The sequence below is a fragment of the Mauremys reevesii genome, linkage group 8, assembly GCF_016161935.1.
Source record: "Mauremys reevesii isolate NIE-2019 linkage group 8, ASM1616193v1, whole genome shotgun sequence".
NCBI lineage: Eukaryota > Metazoa > Chordata > Testudines > Geoemydidae > Mauremys > Mauremys reevesii.
In genome coordinates this window covers 30172104-30194415 of record NC_052630.1, presented here as the reverse complement: position 1 = coordinate 30194415, position 22312 = coordinate 30172104, and the positions used below count along the sequence as shown (strand labels likewise).

Here is a 22312-nt window from a genome sequence, read left to right as displayed (position 1 = left end):
TTATATACATTCAAATGTGAACTCAGTAGTCAAACCTTCAAGAGCGAGGTATGGAGTAGAAGGGCGTATGCAGCTTCTGTGTAATTCTCACAATCTAAATGAAGATCTCGCAATTTATACAAGTATCTGTTACAAGGGAAGAAAATCAGAGTTTAAAAATATATGTAGTGTTCTGGTAAAATGCATTAATGGCTTGCACACACAAGCACCCACAGTGAACCTCTCCACAGAAAGAATGAAAGATGCTATGGAGTAACCACCCTTAGAGATTGCAAGATTATTTCAGGGGAAGCTATTAACTAACTCTTATTTGTCTGGGTCATTAGATTGGTCTGAGCTTCCTTTGTGTTGTGGAGCATCTGCAGAAAAGCAGGGTTAACAATCAGGCCAACTTTACCAGAGTAACTGCTGTACCTACACCTGTGCAGGTAAAACTGAGATGTGCAACAAACATATTTGCTCCACATTTTCAAAACCATGGTGCACTCTGGAGAATTATCCGAAATAGTTTGCCTTTTGACTGCTGCCAACTACCTGCCATTGTTATATAAATTAATTGTTTTCTCCTGTGCTATTTTGCCCTAATTTTATATGGATGTTTCATTTTACCCATGTAAATGCTACAGATAAGACTAAAGGAAGAAAAAAAAAATTGTTCCAGTTCCTCAGCTATAGTTGAGGAGTGCACAACACAGTACATCAAAGGAGAGCATGGAGGTGGTGTGCATGTGGCTTGCTCCAGTCCTGACCTGGCTGTCACCAAGACAGGTCCCTAGCATAAGTTAGAACAGCTTTCAGGCTGCTCTAAATTATATACCAACTCCCAGTGGCCCCAAGGGTCTATTATTACATTAGGTGGGTATAATCATGGCCCAACCACATCTCCTCTACCTACAGGGAGGGGAAGTGTGACCTAGGAAGTGATTCGCCCTGCACAGGGGGACAGATTAAGACCCTAAGTAAGCTTAGAGACAGCATAAAGTCAGGTATATGCTAGAAAAGTTTTGCTGGTGTGTGTGTGTGATGTATAGCTCTAGCAGAAAACCATACAATTACAAGTTGAATATAGTGCTGCATATTTAGCACTGCATATTTAGCATGCTTTGTAGTCTGAGCACATACTACAAAACTGGAAAGGGGTTTCTCTGTCTCTCTCTCTCAGTGCATGATATGATTTGCCTCCAACTGCATATCCAACTCTTTATTAAAGAGAATGCAATGATTCATTCAAATAAACTTTATTCTGGGAAAAAAAAGTGCTGTTGATAAATATGTGCAATAGATTCCAACTTTCTGAAAGCTAAGCAAACAATAGATTAAAAAGTATAAATTAGCCTAAGGATACTATGGACTCATTGTGGATGATGAGCTACCAAGGGCATAACACAAATCCATATAGTATGCTGAAGACAGTGTGCATAAAAGGAATATTACTGCACTCTTCAAACAAAAATCAATAGAGCAATTACCATACCTTATATACATCCCTTCACGGTTAATGTCTTTGTAGAAATTCTAGAGGGGGGAAATAATGACAGTGTTAGTTTCCAATCTCTGTTACTAAAATACTTTTCAGGACCAAATTACTCATGCTAAGTATTATTTTCTTTTTAATTGTATAGACAGTGCAGAAAACAGAACATAATTCTGTATTTTGGCATATTTTATCATTAAAATTTTAAAACTTAAATTATGAATATCACAATTTGTGATATGCATTATTTACAAAACAGTCTCAATTAAAACCTGATAATATGGCTGCTTCAAATGACATTTTAGTTCCTTTCTAGCACAACCATATATAAAATCTTCCAGTTCACTATCACAATTCTTAGTGATGGCTCTTTTCTTTGTAAAGGGGAAAAAAGGGTTATCCACAGGCAAACATTGATGTTACATGCTCCACCAGTTTGCTACTAAAAGGGGTTTGGGATTTCTGATGATGATAGATCTAACAAATACTTCTGAGCTATTTCTCTAAGGAGGCAGAGTTCAGGAAGGAGGGCAAAGATGGCTTTGCACATCTGAGACTGTTGCGGACCACTTTGATTTCCAGTGTATGTTAAAGCAGCCCTTAGGACTGCTCTAACGTGCCCATGCTAGAAATTATTTTCAAGGGACTAGTTAGAGAATAGTTGGAATATTGTACACTCCAATCACAGCATCTCCCTTTCTGTCTATGCCCTTCACTGGAGACTGCCAATGGATTGGGGGGTGGGATAGGGTGGCAGTATAGGTCATTATATCAACCCTATGCTTTTGGAGAAATTCCCTGGTGAAGAAATCCTGCTACTATCCAACCCCTTTATACCAACGAACAGACTTAATGACTGGTGAATGTAGCCTGGAACCAGACTCACAGATTTCAGTGTGACTGTTCTCATGAGTAAGCTTCATCAAGCTCAGATACTTGGTCCCTTGCTACCAGTGCATTTTACTGGCTTCTCTCCCCTCTTGATGATTTAAATGTAGCATTTCTGACTTGCAAACTGCATTTAGTTGCCAGTCTAGTGGGTGGATACTTTCTTCCCCAGAGCCTGGCATTGCAGGAGGAGTTGAAAAGGGGGAAAAGTACAAAAGACCTCTCCTCATCCCCCACCCCAAGGGAAATAAAGTGTCTAAACAAGTTTAAAAATATCTGAGTAGTGGACTCTTAAAGTATTTCAAGAGATCAAATGGATAAAACATGCCACAAGCCAAATTAAAGGGCTGAATTAATGATCAAAGATGTGCTTGCTTTCTGGATACATAGCCCTTGGCTAATTGATAACTAAGGGTGTATGTGGTAACTATCTGTATATATGAAGGGGGCAAACATCAAGAAGAGAGAGATTTTCTTAGGATGGGTCAAAGTTGGTACAGCAGAATGAAGCTGGGCACAGGAAATGTAAGATGAATTCAGGAGAGTCTTCCTACTAGAGTTTCTTATGTTTTGTTGAAAAATGTGTGTGTGTGAGAGAGAAAGGGCATGGAAGGGAAGAAATGGCAACATTTTGTGCACAGAGACTTTTCACTTTCCAATCAGCTCTGCCTCGCAGTGAGGTTCTGCAGACTGCATCAGAGTTTAAGGACAGCGAAAGATGCAACAACATTTGGATATAAAACCTCATTCTTGAGAATTTAAACCAGTGTCTAATTATTAAGCATTAGGATGAAACCTTCCCCAGGGCAGATTATCCCATATTTGCGGATTAAGGGGTTTCTTTAAGCATCTGTTGCTGGCCACTGTCAGAGCTGGATGGACATCAGGTCTGATCCAGTCTGTCAATTCCTGTAAATGAGGATAAGGGTGCAGTTCAGGGTATGTGAATGTGAAGAATCAGACATGCAGATTATGAATGTTTGTTTGTTTGGAAGAGGAAGGGAGTTTGTTACTCCAGCGCCTCAGCTTCACGTGTTTATGTATATGGGTGGTGAGGCCCGAAAATGAAGGGTGCTTTGAAGATTATTGATGGTGGGCTTCACTGCTGATATCATGGTTTTCTAGTGATTGTTTTGTTTAGAAAAATACTTGTTTAACTCAGTTAAGGTTGATTGTGTTTTGTAGGGTGATTTCTTTGTTTTTTAAGAAAGTAGGGCAATGTGTTATGTGGTGTTGGGGATTGTTTGCCAGGGAGGCCAGCAGGAGATGCAATGGGAGTGTGATCAGAGAAATAGGACTGTAGCAGCATGGCTGTATCACTAAAAGCCTTGTAGTGTGGCTATAGCCTTACAAGAGGATTACACATGGAGAAAATTCCTCCGTAGCAGAGCTATTAGCTCCAATTGGCAGGCCACTGTACTTTCAAGTTTGCTCTCTCTCCGTGATACTGACGTTAGATGCTGGGACATGATAGAAAAAGAGAAAGGAGAGCCTCTTGGCTGGCTACAAATAGGAGTGAGTCTTCACAGCTGTATCCCACCAGTCACTGGCTACTTTGAGGAGGTCAGAAGAAAGTGTTCTCTGATACTTGATCTGTTCCCTAGCTGGGATGAGGGAGGGTTGAGAGTGTATGTGGATTTTTCCTTCCTGTGAATAACTCCAGTGCCTCCTGATGCTGCTGCTCAGAGCTTTGCCATGCAGCAGCAAGAGTAGCATTGTATGAGTTTCACTAATATTTCTAGACAGGCCAAAGTAGTATGAATTTCATTTTGCTGCTGCCTAGCAAAGTTCTGAGCAGCAGCAGTGGCAGTGAGCTGTCTGCAGACTCAGGAAAGCATCAGTTCAGATCTGGAAGGCTCTCCCCACAACATAAAGGTAGAACATATTTTTAAAACTTAAATCTTCAACACTGCATAAATTGATGTCTTAAGTCACTCATTTCCTCATTCATTTCCTTGGGCAAGCCTTACACTTGCCATTGGTGAGTAGATTTTTGAAGTCCTTTTCCAGTTTTATACTATATTTTGCAGGGAGACACATACCAATAAGTTGACAGTGCAGCTCATGCGGTTGTCCTTGCTCTCATCATTCATCACTGTTCGGTAATCCAGCAGCTTTTCCAAAAGCCCTTTAACTAGGTTTACAAAATTTTCAACTGACTTGGAAATGTCACAATACGCTGAAGAACATTCCATGAGTCTGCAAACAAAGAGAGAAAATTGCTTTACGCTATGTTAGAACAGCTGCACCCTGAGCTGAGATGCTCTGGGGCAAACACTATATTACAATGATGATAACTATATTACAGTATTGATCATAAAACAGGCACAGAGTGTATTCCCTTTGTGGTTTGATAATCTAAACATCTAAAAGTTGGATGAGGAGCAAGTCCAAACAAAGAATGGAATGTTTACTTTACTTGTTTGGAACACAACTACAATTTCAAGGGTGCAGTTGTGTAGGTATGTGCTTTGCTGGGGTCCCATTATTTCCATTACCCTTTACTAATTGCAAAGTCAATGTGTTACAAAAACCCTCCCTTACATGAGTCCTGACATCAGCCAGAACGGATTGCTGGAGGATGTTGTGGCAGTCGAGTATAGTGTCACCCACCCCGCTGCCAGTTGGATGGGTGAATTTAGACGCCAAACCAGAATTCCAGCTCTATCCTGTGTTCCATAAGGACATTTTACAGGTGTGTAACATACTCCATGAGGACTTTAGAAGTACACAAACTTTTGGGGATAAAGTAAAGCAACAACAAAAATTTCAGCAAGCATACATAATAGGAGGTAACATGAAACTTAACCCTTATAAAGGCGCACACACAAAAAATGTTTATATATTTTATTCTGAGTGTACATCTACACTGCAATAAAAGACCTGCAGTACGGCCGCAGCATGCTCTGTCTCATGGGGCTCAGGCTAGGGAACTAAAAATTGCAGTGTACCTGTTTGGACTCAGGCTGGAGCCTGGAATCTGAAACCGTGCTAGGGTGAAAGGCGTCCAAGGCCGGGTGCCACCCCATGTCTGAACATGTATATCACAATTTTTAGCCCGGAATCCTGAATGCCTGAGTCAATTGATCCAGCCTCTGAAACTCAGTGTATTTATTGCAGTGTAGACATATCCTGAGATAGTTCCTGCTTCATGCTCTCCTGGTGATATGTTTGTACATAAGAAAGAGAGAAATACAAGTTGGATAATTCACAGTGTTCTGACTTCAGTTTTGTCTTTGGCATAGGACAGTTGGTGGTTCATTTTGCAGTTCAATTTTTAAAATGTGTTAAGAGATGGCCGAAGATCTCAAGTATTTTTTCTCCAATCTAAATACTTACTTCACTGTCAGAAGGCTGTGGGGTTTATGCTCTTTATTTCATTACCAAAGGACACTAAATACAGTGGTCATCACTAAAAAAGACACTTGCCAACTGTTTCTATCTTATGCACTTATATGGCTCCCATGATCATGGTACCTGAGTGACTCACAATATTTAATGTATGTATCCTTCCATCCCCTGCGGGGGAAGGGAATGCTATTATGCCCAGTGTTAGATGAGGCAGAGAGGGGCTAAAGAAAGAAGTCTCACAGTCTGTGGCACAGGTCTTCCCAAGGTCTTCCCAAGTCCCAGAATAGTGCACAAACCATTGGATCATTCTTCATCTTTGTGTTACTGTTAAACAAACTCTGAGGAGATGTAGTTTTTCTTTTGTTTTTCAAATTAAACATTAGTAGGATTTTCATACCAGTATAAACAACAATTGGAAATCACACTACAAAAAATAAGGCAATTCTCTAACAAGACTTCATCACTGCTATTTGTCCTTAATTAGTAAATAAAAACAAAATAAAAAAATGAGAATAACTGTGGACTTGACTGCTGCAGATTTAATTCTTTCCCCGTGTTTCTTTTTTTATGATAGGTGAGTTTTTCACCAGCATTTCCTAAATTGTGTTAAACCTGCAAGTTGTATATTATTTACAAAAGTGCCTAAATGACTTAGGAGCAGAAGACATTGGTTAGTGGTCACTTTTTGTTTTTCCATCCAAGTTGTTTAAAGGGACAGAATGATTATTGTCTTGAAGTTTGTTTTTTTTTCCTCTTGTTGTTTAAGGACTTTTTCCTAGGCATTCTATTTTTTTCCCCCTGCTTCTCTTTTTCACTCCATTATGTTCTATTTTTTTTTTTATATCTGAGTAGTTACATAGTTATCTGGTATATTCCATTAATGGTTTCATATCTGAATGTTTGGAAAGTACAGTAAATTCCACTGGAAAATTATGAAAACACATTGGCAGTTGCAGAATCCTCACTGAAATTACATTGTGTGGCTGTGTTGAGCTGTTTCCTTGTTATACTATGTATTATTCTTGATCTCTCAATGTTTCATTAGCGAATTTCAATTTATATGTAAACAAAGGTATTCTGTAACTTATTGTTGTTTTTTGGAAAATGCACTATTTGAATCGGCATTACAGATTATTACATTTCTTGTTAATGACAATGTGAGCTTTTGCTATTGAAGATCTATCAAGACCTACATATATATGTATTCATATTAAAAGTTCTCCTCTCAAAGATTTCCTACAAAAAAATCTATCTAGAATAGAACAAGTCAAAAATGGGCTATTCCCTCTGTTTCTACCTCACTCACTGTGTATGTGTATACTCATACATTGTGCAATGTGGGAAGTGGGGAGAGAAAGAGATGGAGACTTGGATAACTGGTATGGACTGATTGTGTTGAAAGATTAACTGAAATGTTTTCAGAAAACAACTACAAGAAACTGCTTAAGATCTTAAACACATTGCAAAACATGATGTTAATTATTAGTATCTGCAGACACATGTGCCCTGAATCAGCAAAGAGCTTAGAGTACATGCTTAATTTTAAGCACATGCAATAGGATGTAAGCTTAAGTGCTTCGTTGAATCAGCATCTGAAATGTTACTATGAAAGATATTTTAAAGCAAATTAATGAGTCCTTCACTTACCTGCAAGACTACACTTTTTGATTTTGTGGTTCATCGACTTGATGACGTTACTAATATCTGAATCAAAGTAAGGAATTAATCTCCCTGCCATTATTTAGATATTAGTGACACCATCAATTCTTGCTATGGGAGAACCCTGAAGTCACTTCCTGATAGGTGAGAGAGTACGGATTTTCAGCTATTTTGTTTTAAAATGTTTATTTGTAATATTTCTGATATTTTCTTAAGTTCAAAAATGGACAGAACCCAGCATGCCCTTCATTCTCTCTTCTACAATGCTTCATGTCGGTGGAAGCAAACACTACAGGGCACTGCTGTTTGAACAACAGAATGGTATTTTTCATCTAAAATGTGCATGTCACAACTGATTGCCATTTCAAGATCAAAATTCAGCTCAATTTTTTAATATCTAAGAAAAAGTAAGTTGCATGTTGTGTGAGTGATGGAAGAAGTGGGCTCTTACTCAGATGAAGGGATGAGTATAGTTCAACTTTTTAAATACTAGATTTGATAAAAATGTGCTCTGAGGCTTCCTAAATAAGGGATTTTGACAGTTGTCCAAATTCTGCACTTAGCCAGCATTTACTCCAAGTGACCCTGGATTTGCACTGGTAAAGCAGAATTATGCTCACTAAATCTTACACTCATAGCATGAATTGATTTTGTCACATAACCTACGGTCTAATAACTATTGGTTACAGATGTTACTCCTGGATCATAAATACTGGAAAAATCATGTGATGAATCAGTACTGTTTACCATCCCAGAGGTAAAAAAATACTGAAGTTTGAAACAACGGGGTTTTATTGGTTAGGTAATAAATGTACCAGGTTGGCTGTATTGAGTTCTGGGGAAACTAATACCACTAGATCTGTGTGAAGCCCTCTGCCTTTAGATTACACAAAGTTCCAAGGAATCTTTATGGCAAACTTTGGTTCACATTCCCAAATTATTATCTTGGCCTATGCCAAATCTCAAGCAAGAGACTTGGACAAAACTCTGCAACCTGATGAGTTTAATCCTGAAGCTCAGCCAGATCATAAAATACTTGTAGCACTTTGAAAAATGTCCTGCTGAAATATTTTAATGCTCTATCATTTTCTAGGAATTCATATATTATCAAAGTCCAAAATATCAGTTAATCTAGTCCAGGGGTTGGCAACCTTTCAGAAGTGGTGTGCCGAGTCTTCATTTATTCACTCTGATTTAAGGTTGTGCGTGCCAGTAATACATTTTAACGTTTTTAGAAGGTCTCTTTCTATAAATCTATAATAGATAACTAAACTATTGTTGTATGTAAAGTAAATAAGGTTTTTAAAATATTTAAGAAGCTTCATTTAAATTAAAATGCAGAGTCCCCCAGACTGGTAGCCAGGACCCGGGCAGTGTGAGTGCCACTGAAAATCAGCTCGCCTTCGGCACGCGTGCCATAGGTTGCCTACCCTGATCTAGTCACTACTATCTACTATATCTCCACAGAAACATTCACCTCTTTCTAAAAATCTGTGCCCTTGAGAATGACTAGTCTACTGTATTAATTACAGTGGGGGTTTCCAAGTTCTGAATGTGGCATAAAGCATAAATTTGTGAGTTATATACTGGAACTAAGAAAGCTCCTTTGACATTTAAATTTTTGTTAAATACTTTTCAAAGTGTTATTATTTTACAACCTTTGTAGAATATGGAATTATTTCTAGAGGATTTCCAAAAGCTTTTCACAAGTATTTTATAGGTGTGCTTAAACAAGAAAATTTAAAGTAAATATTTTAATTTAAAAGAAAAATGACTGCTCAATCACTGAAATCAGTTATTTCATTGAGTTCCTTTCCTGTAGTTTTCCAAAATATGGGAGGGAATGTCAGCTAGTGATTGAATAAGGCAACTAAATGTCAGGATTCTCCAATACTATCCTTTGCTTTGCTCCTATGAAGTCATCTTAGGTGGCAAGTCACTTACCGTGGATATCACATTGTTTTCCTTCCCCTTTTTCAGATGGGTAACCTGTGTTGAAATTCCCAGATTCAAAGTTCTATGAACACACAGATTTTACTAGCTTTAATTTGTGAGCTTCTCATAGCCATTTTTCCCCTTCCTCACCTGATGCTGCCCTGTGAACAATTAATCTTTAATTATTAAGCACACTATATTGTTGAGTTTTGGAATGTGGCATCAGAGGAGACCTCAAATCTCTGTTACTAATTCTCTCCTCTTGTCTTTTTTGGTTATAAGGAATCATGATGGACAGACAAGTCACACAGACATACCAGCTGTGGATACTGATCCCTACCATATGTAATGGATAAAACCTTTTTGTAACTCTGACCCATCTCATGACATTAGAGCCAGTAAATAAAAATTAGTACATATCCAGATGACCGGACCTGCCGCAGGCATGACTGCGAGGGGGGCCGTCTCCGCGCTGCTCGGCTCGACTCCCCGCAGCACTGACGCGGCGCTCAACACCGCGCGGCCGCGCGCGCCCGCCGCGCGCGCTGCTGCAGGTCCAGCAGCTGCGCCCGACCAGCGACTCCCGGGCAGCAGCAGCCGCGCGCCGCCCGCTGCTCTCGCGGCTCGGCGCGCCATTGGGGCATTGCTGGGGGCGCAAACGCTGTACATATCACACCTGGTTTCCGAATAAAGTCAAACCTCTGATTAAACAGCACAAAGAAAGCCACGTGAATTGCTCAGACTGGTAGGGACCATAACAGTGAGGTCATAGAAATCCTTACAATTTTTTTCTGGAAAAAGTAATAACGGAGGAAAAATCAGCCTTGCAGTAAATCCAGGGGCACTGGAGATCTACAGTAGGGTAGGGTGACCAGACAGGAAATGTGAAAAATCAGGACGGAGGTGAGAGGTTATAGGAGCCTACATAAGTAAAAGACCCAAAAATCAGGACTGTCCCTATAATATCAGGACATCTGGTCACCCTACAGTGGGGTCATGAAGGGGATTGCAAACTGCTAGACAAAGTCATTCCAAATGTCAAGAATACTCAGAGGTGTACACAAGAAAGTCACTTGGTTAATGCTTCTTTTCTTTACCAAAAAAACCCAGCTTCCAGGTGAGACTATTGACCATTAGGTAATAGACCTACATACTGACGTTGTCAGTTTAGGCACACTTCAAAATGCATAAGTATTTTTAATTTTGGGAAGCCCAACTCTATAGAGAAAAAGCAAAACCTCTTCTTTCTCAAAGTCTGCTGTGATGTATACAAGTTTAAACTACTTCCTTTTAACATTGCCTCAGATCTTTGTGTAGTGGCAGTAACTGTTGATGATCAGACATACAGAGAAAATAATCAACACCGCAAGAAAAGCTATACAAAATGAAAGCCTTAAATTGAACGCACACAAATGATGAACATGTTTAGTTACATAGGACACACAATGGAGTTTTGCTGAACCCCTGCGTAGTAATGGAAAAATCCCCAAAGAAGGAAGCCTCACAGAGATCTAGGAGCATGTTACAATATCCTAATAAATTCATCAGAATTAAGTGTTCTATTCAGAATTCTGCTTGGAGAGAATATAGGATATACTGGCTTGATCACTAAATGAGAAGTGTTTCGGGGGTGGGGTGGGGTGTTATCCCTGGGGAACCAATACTGGAACATTTTGAGATTAACAGAGGCCAAGTTCTTAGATGATAAAAACTCACATGGATTGGAAGCTGACCTGCAAAATGAGTTCCTGCTTCTAAGGAAACCATTGTACAAAATGTAGACATCAGAAAAAGTTCACAAAGTGCACAATCACATATTAAATATGAAATACATGCATGGAAGAAGCTTCTTGCAGTAGACGTACTTTCAAGAACACCTATGAATAGTGAAGGCAATGCACTGCAGGAAGAGCAGTTCAAAATAATTATGACTCAAATTTTATGCATGTTTGAAACAGAATTTGAGCAGCTCAAATGAGAAACCCAAAATGTCACAAGCTTGCGATAGTAATTCTATATTGATGGCACTTCCAAGCATGACAAGTTACTGGAACTATACTTATTAAATTGCAGCAAATTATGATCACTGCCATTATAAATCAGAGCATAAGGTTGGAAATACTAAGCATACTCTCCTTCAGTGCCCGTATGATATTGAGAACTGTACGAAGATAGCCTGAGATGCCCTGTTCTTGCCAGGCATGCATGAATGCCTTGTCAATGATAAAATATACAATGTGAAAATATGAAATAAATACAGGGAAGGGAATGCAAAAGAACAGGAAAAAAAAACCAAAAAACCCAAATATGGGATTCCTGAATATCCTTGATCCAGGGTATGCAGATCCGCTTGAGTTAAACAGGAACAATTCGCTCTCTTTTAGTGGTCAACTACTTATATTTTCTTAGAAATTAAGCTGTTGGAAAATACACCAAAAATCAACCCACTGACATTTCAATGGGCAAAACCATTTAAGTTTTTCTAAAACAGTTGCACTTTAGTCTCATCTTATACAGCCATTACTTGGATTCTGTGTAATGGATTTATTTCTCAATTAAATTACCGCTTTTGGGGGTAGAAAAAGATAACAAAATGGGTCATTAGGTATTGGTCTCATGAATACACTACTTACATTGACTCAAACAGCTGCATGTACTGCTCATCTCCACGTCCTCCTTCCACTTCATGGTCCAAATTGAAAATTATTTCATTTTCAAACTTGAGGGAGAGAAAAAGACAAAACATAGAATATTGCACAATACATGTATAACAAGAAAAATCATGTAAGAGAAAGCAAGATATCCACAGGTCAAATAAAGCCTAAAGTGACATGACAAAAACATCACATTTTACAGGCTTAAATGGAAGAATAATTTCCAGTTAAATAACACTCTACAGAATATTTTTAAATAACTTTTCCCTAGCACAAATTGTTATAGTGCCTGAAGGATACCTTTGAAGTATTTGCATTATAGGTTTCCAAACCACTTCCTAGCTTGAGATATAGGACTTCAAAGTGAAACAGAGCTATTTTATTCCAGATTAACTCTGAATGAACAACTTTATAGAATATGATGTCTTCATACAATTGGTTACTCTCAGGCCACTGTACATTTTTACTAGGAATGAGTAAAATATAAAATAGCAAAAATGATCAGAAATATAATAGCGATGGAATTAAAATTTGTGGAAGTTAGCCATGTTTTCTCCCTTTGTAATCTTAGAAAGGAATCAGCCAAAAGATTTAATGAAGTAACCTAAGCAGTTACTGGTGAAATAAAATGCATGCTATTTGCTATACATAAAACTGTAGGTCTGGAAACATTCATCCAGCCCAGTGATCCCAAAACTGACCACCACCTAACTGCTATTTGCTCTTCTCTAAATCTCTGAAATATTTCAAGGTCAGGAATATCTTTGGCAATTGCCCATTAAGGAAATGGAAGTATTTTCTTCCATGATATCTGAGCTCAGCACTTTGCAGGATCAGGCCCTTAATTATAAAGAGTTCTAATGTCTTTTGCAAAGTACTAGTGTGCTGTAGCATTTGTCATTTAAAAGTTCTTACAGTGCACTGTATAAAGGAAATTGCTTTGTCATTTCGGAACCGTTAAGTCAACCCACCATGTTTAAATTCTTGTCTTAAGAGTTTATAATTAATAATTAGTTTGGCAAGGACAATGCAGTACTTTATGTAGATTGCATTAAGTTCTGGAAATGGAGTATTTGGAAATATTAAATACATGAATATGACTCCTTTTATCTCAAAGGACCCAAAAGTCCCATTACTGTCTGAATGTTTAATGGGTTGACATTTTCTTTTACCATTACACAAGGTGTTCATGGTATTCCTGGCATGCCCTTTCCTTACAATGGTAAAAAGGTACCTGCTCTGTACAAGGATCACCTCACTCAACATGTACAAAGATCTCTTAGGTATATAAAAGCAGCCGTCTTTCTGTGATACACACACAAACAGAGCACTAATTGTTTTCCCCAGAGTATATAGAAAATATGGTATCCAGTTGAAACTATAGGGGAGAATTAAGACAAAAGAACATACTATACATTTTAATACTACTGCTACATTCAGCCAGATAATGCAGGCCCCAGATATAATGGGGCCTCTCTAAAGACAAGTACTGAGGGCCTCAGTTTTATATATCCGCCAAAACTTGTTTCTGTCTCTCCTTTCACTATGCCTCCATATCCATACAGACTTTGGAGGGGAAGTGTCACCTGTTGAATCTCAAATTCGTCTTGCAGCTCCTTGGTTTTCTTTGTTATTTCTCATCCAAGTAATTATAACGTAATCAGAAAAAAAACAAACCTAGAGGGTAGTATGGTTGTATAAGTAGTCTCTTTGCTTTGTCAGAAGATTAGAGGTTTATGGTAATTTTTTTAATTCTATCTAATTTAACTGTGAATGTTCTCATTATCCAGATCAACATTTTGGCCTCAATAATACCTTGTGGCAATGAGTTCCACAGATTAGTTATTCATTGTATTAAAAATCATTTAGCTTGGTGAGCCATCAAGTTCATTATGGGTGTTTTATTAGGTTGTTCAAGTCTAAAAAACAAATATTGGACAGATGAGACAAACACAACAGAAATAAATATGTGGTGTTCTGTATAGATATGCATATGATATACTCCAAGTATATAGTGCTGCTTTATACACACTAGCCCCAATGCAGCAAACAATTTAAGCACATGAATAGTCCTACTCACTTCAGAGTTAAACATATGCTTAAGTGCTTTGCTGGATCTGGGTCTAGGGCTCTCCCTTCAGCCAAAGAAAGCTTGAGGCTGCTCAGTCTAGAGACAATCCATACCATGTTGATCTGAAGTGGTCAATAGATTGGAACACAATGTATCCCCACTCTCTGGGGACTAAGTGTAATCCTCTCCAATACTTCCAGTCTTGGGTAAAGGAACTAGCTTAAGGTCTGCCACAGATTCAGCCATTATACACTGGGAAGGATCTGGAATCCCATGTTGCTACTTTGGAGAGAGATTTTATATATATATTTGACACTTCCTTCAGTTCCAGGCAAATCCACATCCTGTATCGAGACACTTCATTGTTCATTTTGTCTTTCAGTGTATCAGGTTAAAAAGTCTTCAGTCAGAAGATTCTGACATCAGTCTGCCATTTAATTAACAATTAAGGTTCACGCATACCAACAGGAAGAGTCTAATCAATTGAGATGAGCTATCATCAGCAGGAGAAAAAAAACCTTTTGAAGTGATAATTAAGATGACCCATAGAAGGTGTGAGGAGAACTTAACATAGGGAAATAGATTTTCTCCTGCTGATGATAGCTCATCTCAATTGATTAGACTCTGCCTGTTGGTATGCATACTTCCACCTTTTCATGTTCTCTGTATGTATAAATATCTCCTGTCTGTGTGTTCCATTCTATGCATCCGAAGAAGTGAGCTGTAGCTCACGAAAGCTCATGCTGAAATAAATTTGTTAGTCTCTAAGGTGCCACAAGTACTCCTGTTCTTTTTACTTCTAAACTATGTAATTTGTAGGAAGTCCCCATATAACATACTGAGATGTGTCCTTCAAACCTGTGGGAGAAAAATCCATGTGGTATTGAGATTCACAGCTTTAATTTAACAGACAAATGTTGAACTGGCTTTTAGGGTTGAGCTACTCACTGTTGAGTTTCTCAGATTCCTTTCCTGAGCAGAGCTCACTCAATACCCATATGTGACTCCTAAGGAGTACTGGAAGAATTATTTTGATCTAGAACAACCGTTCTCAAACTGTGGATCATGACTAAGCCGGGGCTGGCTTAGACTTGCTGGGGCCTGGGGCCAAAGCCCAAGTCTCCCCGCCTGGGGCTGAAGCCGAAGCCTGAGGGCTTCAGCCCTGGGTGGCAGGGTTCTGGTAACAGGCCCCTGCCTGGGGGTGAAGCAATTGGGCTTTGGCCTCTCCACTTGGGGCACCAGGGCTCAGGCATGCTCAGGCTTCAGTCCCCCCTCCTGTTGTCATGTAGTAATTTTTGTTGTCAGAGGAGGGTCGCAGTGTAATGAAGTTTGAGAACCACTGATCTAGAACAATAGGTGTGGGCTACTGCATCACTTTCCTAGGCTTATAAAAAGGAAATTCTGTGATTCAAGTTTTCTATGCCGGGTTTGAGTTTAAGAAGTGAAGAATAGATCAATGTTGATAAAGATGCACTCATTAAGGAGAAAATGACTAACATTTCCATCAGTTCAATATAGTATTGATCGTTTCAGGAAGCACTTCAGAATCATCTAATACGCCATGGTGTTAGAAAATATTATGGAGCTGTAACGATGAAGGAATGAGAAATTAGAACTGTTCAAACTATATATAAAAGAGCAGAGCAAGGAGAGGGAAAAGGGAAGGTGTTTTCTTATTTTTGACTAGGTGCTCAATGAGTTAATATGGGATATGTCTGCAGGGTTAACAGCCCTCAAGGACTCTTTTCTGAATAGGAGTACTTGTGGCACCTTAGAGACTAACAAATTTATTTGAGCATAAACTTTCATGGGCGAAAACCCACTTCATCAGATGCATGCAGTGTAAAATACAGTAGGAATATATATATATATACATACACACACAGAGCACATGAAGCAATGGATGTTACCATACACACTATAATGAGAGTGATCAGTTAAGGTGAGCTATTACCAGCAGGAGAGAAAAAAAAACAAAACACCTTTTTGTAGTGGTAATCAAAATGGCCCATTTCCAGCAGTTGACAAGAAGGTGTGAGGAACCCTGGGTGTGTGTGTGTGTAGAAATAAACATGAGGAAATAGTTTTACTTTGTGTAATAACCCATCCATTCCCAGTTGTTATTCAAGCCTAATTTAATGGTGTCCAATTTGCAAATTAATTCCAATTCAGCAGTCTCTCGTTAGAGTCTGTTTTTGAAGTTTTTTTGTTGTAATACTGCAATTTATGGGTCATTACACAAAGTTATAGTGTGTATGATAACACTCATTGTTTCATGTTCTCTGTGTATATATATAACACCACCTGATATAACGCAGTAAAGCAGCGCTCTGGGGGGCTGCACGCTCCAGTGGATCAAATCAAGTTTGATATAACGCGCTTTCACTTATAACACGGTAACATTTTTTGGCTCCTGAGGACAGCATTATATCAAGGTAGAGGTGTATATATATACGATGAAGTGGGTTTTAGCCCACGAAAGCTTATGCTCAAATAAATTTGTTAGTCTCTAAGGTGCCACAAGTACTCCTGTTCTTTTTGCGGATACAGACTAACACGGCTGCTACTCTGAAGTCTTTTCTGAATGCCACTTTGTCAGCATGTGCAGCATCTACATTTATGGAAAACAGTAACATCAGCATATTAGCAACTGCTGCAGAATTGAACATAAGACTTCATTATAACAATCCATCATTCTAACTCAACTTTGCAGTATTTTGTTGTTGTTATTATTTTTAACACTGTGGCATACTTAGAGGATTGTGAAGGGCTTCCAAACTGATGCAGCTGATACATGTGACAGAGCTATAAGAAAAAATTCATAAGGGGCTCACATAAAGCATTCTTATGAGCTAAGGCTCTCAGCAACTTTAAGAATTAGGTCAATGTTGGACAAAATGGAGTGAAAATCTATTTCCTGTTTTGGACAGGAGGAAAAGGAGGATCCTTACCTCTGCTTTCTTTTTTAATTTCTTGTGCATGAATCCCAAATGAAATGGGAGCATCTCTCGTTGAAGAGGCCATAAACAGTTTTGGCAGGTTAGGGGTGATGAACAGAGTGCTGAGCGCTCCAGTAGTAGTTTAGCACCTAATGAAAGAACCACCATCCATTTTGGTGCTCCTATTTCCATCACTGTTTATTGTAATCAGAGTACCAGCAGCTCCAAACTGGGTCAGTGGAGTAATAAATACTAACCTAATGTCAGAGCATAAGGCAATTTTAAATGATTCATTCTGATCACAAGAACTGCCATCTGCATTGGATATGGCAGAGATATTGAAAAGTGGGAAGTAGCAAAGTTCCATCATTTCAGGCACAGACAAATTGGAGGATCATCAAAGTACTGGATTGCTGTGTGTGCAAGAGATGCACAGAACACGAGACAAGGTTAAACAGATGAGGGTTGTGTATGATGTGAAAACGGCATTGAATGAGGAGAAATCCATCTCTGGGATTGAAGCAGCAGGCCACAACTTTACTGAACTTAACACAGGGGAAGGGGGCTACCCACCCCAGCAACCATACTCTCTGGACCCGGAGAGTAAGTGATTCCAGTGGAAGAGGGTTACAGGATTTCTACCATAAAACTCAGGATAGACTTTCCTCAGCCTACCTCCCGGATTCCACCCGCTCATCTGAGTCAAACCACTCACCCTCCCACATGAGGGACGGAGATACTAAAAGAGGGCACCTTAGCCTGTGAAGGCCCAGGAACACAAGTCCCCTCAGTAAAATTCTGGGCCTTTTTCTTCTGGGGATTATTACTTTTAACTGCACTGGAGACTGGCAGCAAACTGTAACAAACTAACCTGCTTACTATTGTTAATTATTAAATCCTATTCCTATTTAACTTAACAGTGCCTCCAGGATGTTGCAGGGAAGGCCAAAAACAAACAAAAAATGCCCAGGCCTCTGTTAATTTAGCCTCTGTGGGAAGATAAAATTCCTAGTTAACCCAAAACAGGTGACTGGTCAGACTCACAGCCTCCACAAAACACAGCTCCAAAGTTACCAGTACAGGTTGGGGAGAGTGGGACTGCTGGAATGGAGCAAAAAGCAGCTCCATATGGTTTGGACTAGGGTTTAAATTAACAAAAGGGGAGCATGATGGACCAATCAGTTCCTTTCCTCCTCAAGCTACCCAATGAGTGGCTAGAAACTCAGCAGGGGAGGGGCACCCCTTTGTTCCCTTAGTGTGTTCTCCTCTTTCTTTCAGCTGCTTCTGTCCCAATCACTGCCAGCCCCATCAAGTTTCCCACCTCTTGAGGTGGATGGCTAGCATTCTGAGCCACTCGGTAGAGCTGTGACCTGTAGACTATCAAGATTTCCCATTTGACTGTTTGCCGTAGTAATATGCAGAAGTGTGAGGGCAGCATACGCTCAGCCACTATCTAAGACAAATCATCAACCAATAAAATCCTCCCTAGTATGTATTGAGCAGTTTGTAAGAAATGGATTTCTTTTCTAAAGAGGAGGTGATAATTCCACAGTTGCTTGATCCAGAAAGAATACCAAGAATTTGGAAGAAGAAACTACTAAAAATTATTTCTTCAGCCCTCATGAGTCTTAGTCCTTTTCTTTCCCCTGTAACAACACTAACTGCATGCACTGGCAGCTTGTCAAAAGCAGTTGGTTGCTTGAACTAAAATAAATAAAAGATGCTGGCAAACATTCATAGGAGAAGCCTTTGAATCCTAAAGTTTAAGTGCCAAATTCAGCCCTAGTACATCAAGACATATCTCCACCGACTTCAGTGGAGTGATGCCTGCTTGTAACAGGATCCAATACGGCTTTAAAACTGCTTGCTATATTTTTGGTTGAAATAAAAAGCCTGGAAGACTTGAGCAGACTTTAATACCAGCCACACAGTCTGCAGCCTGTGCTTTGGTTAGGTGGATTTGAGTTTGAAGTGTCGTGCAACTTTTGGATGGATTGTAAATTGAAATGCTCCTTACTATTGATAATGACGCAGTTCTATTTCTTTTAAATCCTTGGGCCTATTAAGATTTCAAGAACTGAGTCCTGAACATGGGAGCTTGCTGAAATCACTTCCATTTATTTACTTAGTGACCTTCTACAGCTATTAGCTAGGAAAGATACATGACTTCTATTGCCTGGATATGAGTAAATATCCACCCTCTAGTCCTGCAAGTACACTTCATTAGTGAGAGTTATTATTGTGTCCTCGTTAGTCAGCACTGTTATTTTTTCTTTTTCAATAACTGTCAGGAAAGAAAAGTGGTTTTAGAATATGTCCACAGATGGCTGCAATAAGTGAAGGATTTAAATGAAGATATGGAAACATCAATAGACATGGCTTACTTGAATGGAAATACTATTACATATGAATTAATTTTTCATAAGCCAAAGTTAAATCTTTGTGAAGATTAACTTCAATCCATGTTTATTTTAATAATGTTTTCATTTACTCTGCAAAGAAGTACACTACTTACTGTTCTTAGAAAAAAAGTTTTTCAAAAGCAAGGTTTTTGCATCTCTTTTTTTGGTTCATGTTTTATCAGCTCAGTTATAGCAAATATTAATGGCTTACCACTCTGATCATGTTCTTTTCATTAGGAGGTCTTGTTGGTACATTCCAGCAAGGATGGTTTACAGATACTCTTGATCACTATACTTTTTTGTTACGGTTCAAATCACCTCCATGCCTGTGTATAATTTCTATTATGTGTCAGTGGAAGTTACATGTGTATACTAGAGGCAATAGTTCCCAAAAGAAATATATTTGTATGTTGTGCACGTAGAACTACAATACATCAACAGCCCCCCCTATGGTGGTAATTGGTGTTGCAGTGGTGTTTCTCCTCCCCACCTGCTGCTTGTTTCCTGAAAGTTACAGCAACAAATAATTAAAGATATTTTCTAAGAATGGCTGAAGTACAATAGTATTTGATAGATGTAGCTAATCCTCATATCCTTAACTGAATTGGGGGGAAATTTCAAAATCGCCTGGGAGATTTAGAAGACTATATCCCATTTTCAAAAGCAACTTAGGCACACAGAAGACTAAAGTTTCATTGAAAGGCTCCTAAGTGCCCAACTCATTTTTGAAAATTTTACACTTCATCTTTTTAAAGAAAATATCTTACTTCACAAACAATATTACTGTCCACTTTAAAACTATTCATTAACAAATACTAGAGCTTCAATGCTTGCATATTATGTATAAATATGCTTTATTTTCCACTAGTGTCTCTTCTTTAACTTTACTAATCCATGAGGTGAAAAATTACTAAATTACTACAACCCAATTTCTTTCCAATGTGAATTTTTCTCGAAGTCCAAACTTCAACTGTGAATTTAAAAGTTTATCTTAATCATGCCAGTGCAATAGCAGGCAAAGAGGAGACATGCTTTTCAAGTCATAAAAATGATCTTAATTTCAGAAGTATCACTATGGAGTCCGGTGAGGTATAACAAACATCATAAAATAACAATGCAGCATGAGTGACTAGCCAATGAAAACTATTAGGCAATTATTCTTAAAGTATACTAAAGTGAACATCTTTTTTCCTCTACACTGAAGAAAAATATCACCTGGAACATATTTATATCTGCATAATGTAAGGGTCATGCGAGTGTCTGGTATCTTCTAGATCCTTAAGCTTTTGTCCTTGAAAATCAGTCAATTTGACTGATGTGTTTCCTGGTTTTTTTGGTGTATGTAGGTCTATGCATCTATCCCAAGAGATGAAGTATAAGCCAAGAATAGGAAAACATTTTTAAGAAGGCAAATATAGGACATGGAAATAACAGATGCACAAAAGCAAAGTGGTTTTTAATCTTGGCCTTAAACCAAAAGACTTGGGCTAAACTACTAAACAAGCTGGAAATTTCATCTGCCACTTTGTTCTGAGTTCAGCTAATAGAAAAATCTTGTCCCATATAAACTAAAGCACAGATATACAAGTGCACACACCAGTAATGTACTCAATTTTTGTCAACTAACATTGTAGATAGTGAAATATAACTGATATTTTTACTAATTTAATGTATTGTTTGTCATTTATCAATATGCAGGCTGATTGTTATGATTTGCATGCAGCAGTACCTAGAGGTGCCATTGTGCTAGGTGCTGTACAAACACATCTTAAGACAATCCCTGCCCCAAAAGAGCTCACTATCTGATACACAGGAAGGGAAACAAAAGGACAAAGTAGTAAAGCAACTTGCCGAAGGGGACATGGTAGGTCAGTGACAGAGTTGGCACTAGAATCCAGGTCTCCTGAGTCTTAGTGCAGGACCCTACCACTGAACCACACTTTTTTGTTAGTTAAATTTATTTGACAAATATTCAATGAACATTAGAGCTGGTCAAAATTTTTGACTATTTTCCTGTTTTTATCAAAATGTATGTCGACAAAAATTTTCTGTGTTCCAGATGGAAAATTTTAGGGGGATGGAGAGCATTTTTCTTAATAAAACCTGACTTTCACAAACTTTATTTTCAAAGTTTTTCCAGTTAGAAAACAGTAAAGATCTTGAAAAGCGGGTGCTTAATCACTTTTGCACTTTTTACCTCTCTACTCCCTCACTGCTTTTTCCAGTGGAAGAAAGGGGGAAGGGATTTAAAAAGGGAGAGAAAGGGGAAATACACGAACAAATAAAAAAAAATCAGTTTCTGAAAAACAAAATTGAATAACATTTTAAGATTAAATGAACATTTTTTTATTTACAAACTTCTCATTGAGAACCTTACATTTTGATTGAAAAGTTTTGAAATGGGAAAAGTTTTCTGTGGGAAAAGTTTGGGTTTTATGACCAACTCTAATAATATTTCATGTCTTGCAAATTATTCACTATAACTATTACTTCAGGTATTCTGCATTCAACACTTATTATTTCTACTGTATGATCATTGGTCTCTTACATCTCGTGATAGTGTGTCCATTTCATGTTTGAATGACTCTTTTGTTTACAGGCAGAAAGAGGGCTACATTAAGTCACTTTTTTTGCACTTGCACACCAACATAGTCACACAAGATTTCCTGGGTTTTTCACTTTCCGCAAACAGAAAACTCACTGCATATAGTTCACAATTAAATGTTAACAAATGCTTAATACCTTTTTGAAGCAGATGTCCAGCTCTATTCAGAGTCTTTAAGTCTATGCATCCAAAGAAGTGGGCTGTAGCCCACGAAAGCTTATGCTCAAATAAATTTGTTAGTGTCTAAGGTGCCCCAAGTACTCCTGTTCTTTTTGTGGATACAGAGTAACACGGCTGCTACTCTGAAACATGTCTTTAAGAATAATGTAGCTAT

The 22312-nt window shown here is 38.4% G+C and overlaps 1 protein-coding gene and 1 long non-coding RNA gene across 7 annotated transcripts in view; one reads left to right on the top strand and one right to left on the bottom strand.

Moving 5' to 3' along the window:
• Nucleotides 1-22312, bottom strand: part of DOCK2 (dedicator of cytokinesis 2) — a 509152-nt gene that overhangs the window by 49623 nt on the left and 437217 nt on the right. For all 6 annotated transcript variants that reach the window (XM_039483819.1, XM_039483820.1, XM_039483824.1 and 3 more), the window contains 4 exons: nucleotides 11941-12026; nucleotides 4405-4561; nucleotides 1475-1515; nucleotides 36-126 (listed from right to left, as the gene is read on the bottom strand). In XM_039483819.1, the coding sequence (XP_039339753.1) occupies nucleotides 36-126; nucleotides 1475-1515; nucleotides 4405-4561; nucleotides 11941-12026 (375 nt within the window). The remainder of the gene's footprint in view (nucleotides 1-35; nucleotides 127-1474; nucleotides 1516-4404; nucleotides 4562-11940; nucleotides 12027-22312) is intronic.
• The window catches only part of LOC120369961, a 44399-nt gene that overhangs the window by 1039 nt on the left and 21048 nt on the right, over nucleotides 1-22312 (top strand). The window lies entirely within an intron of this gene.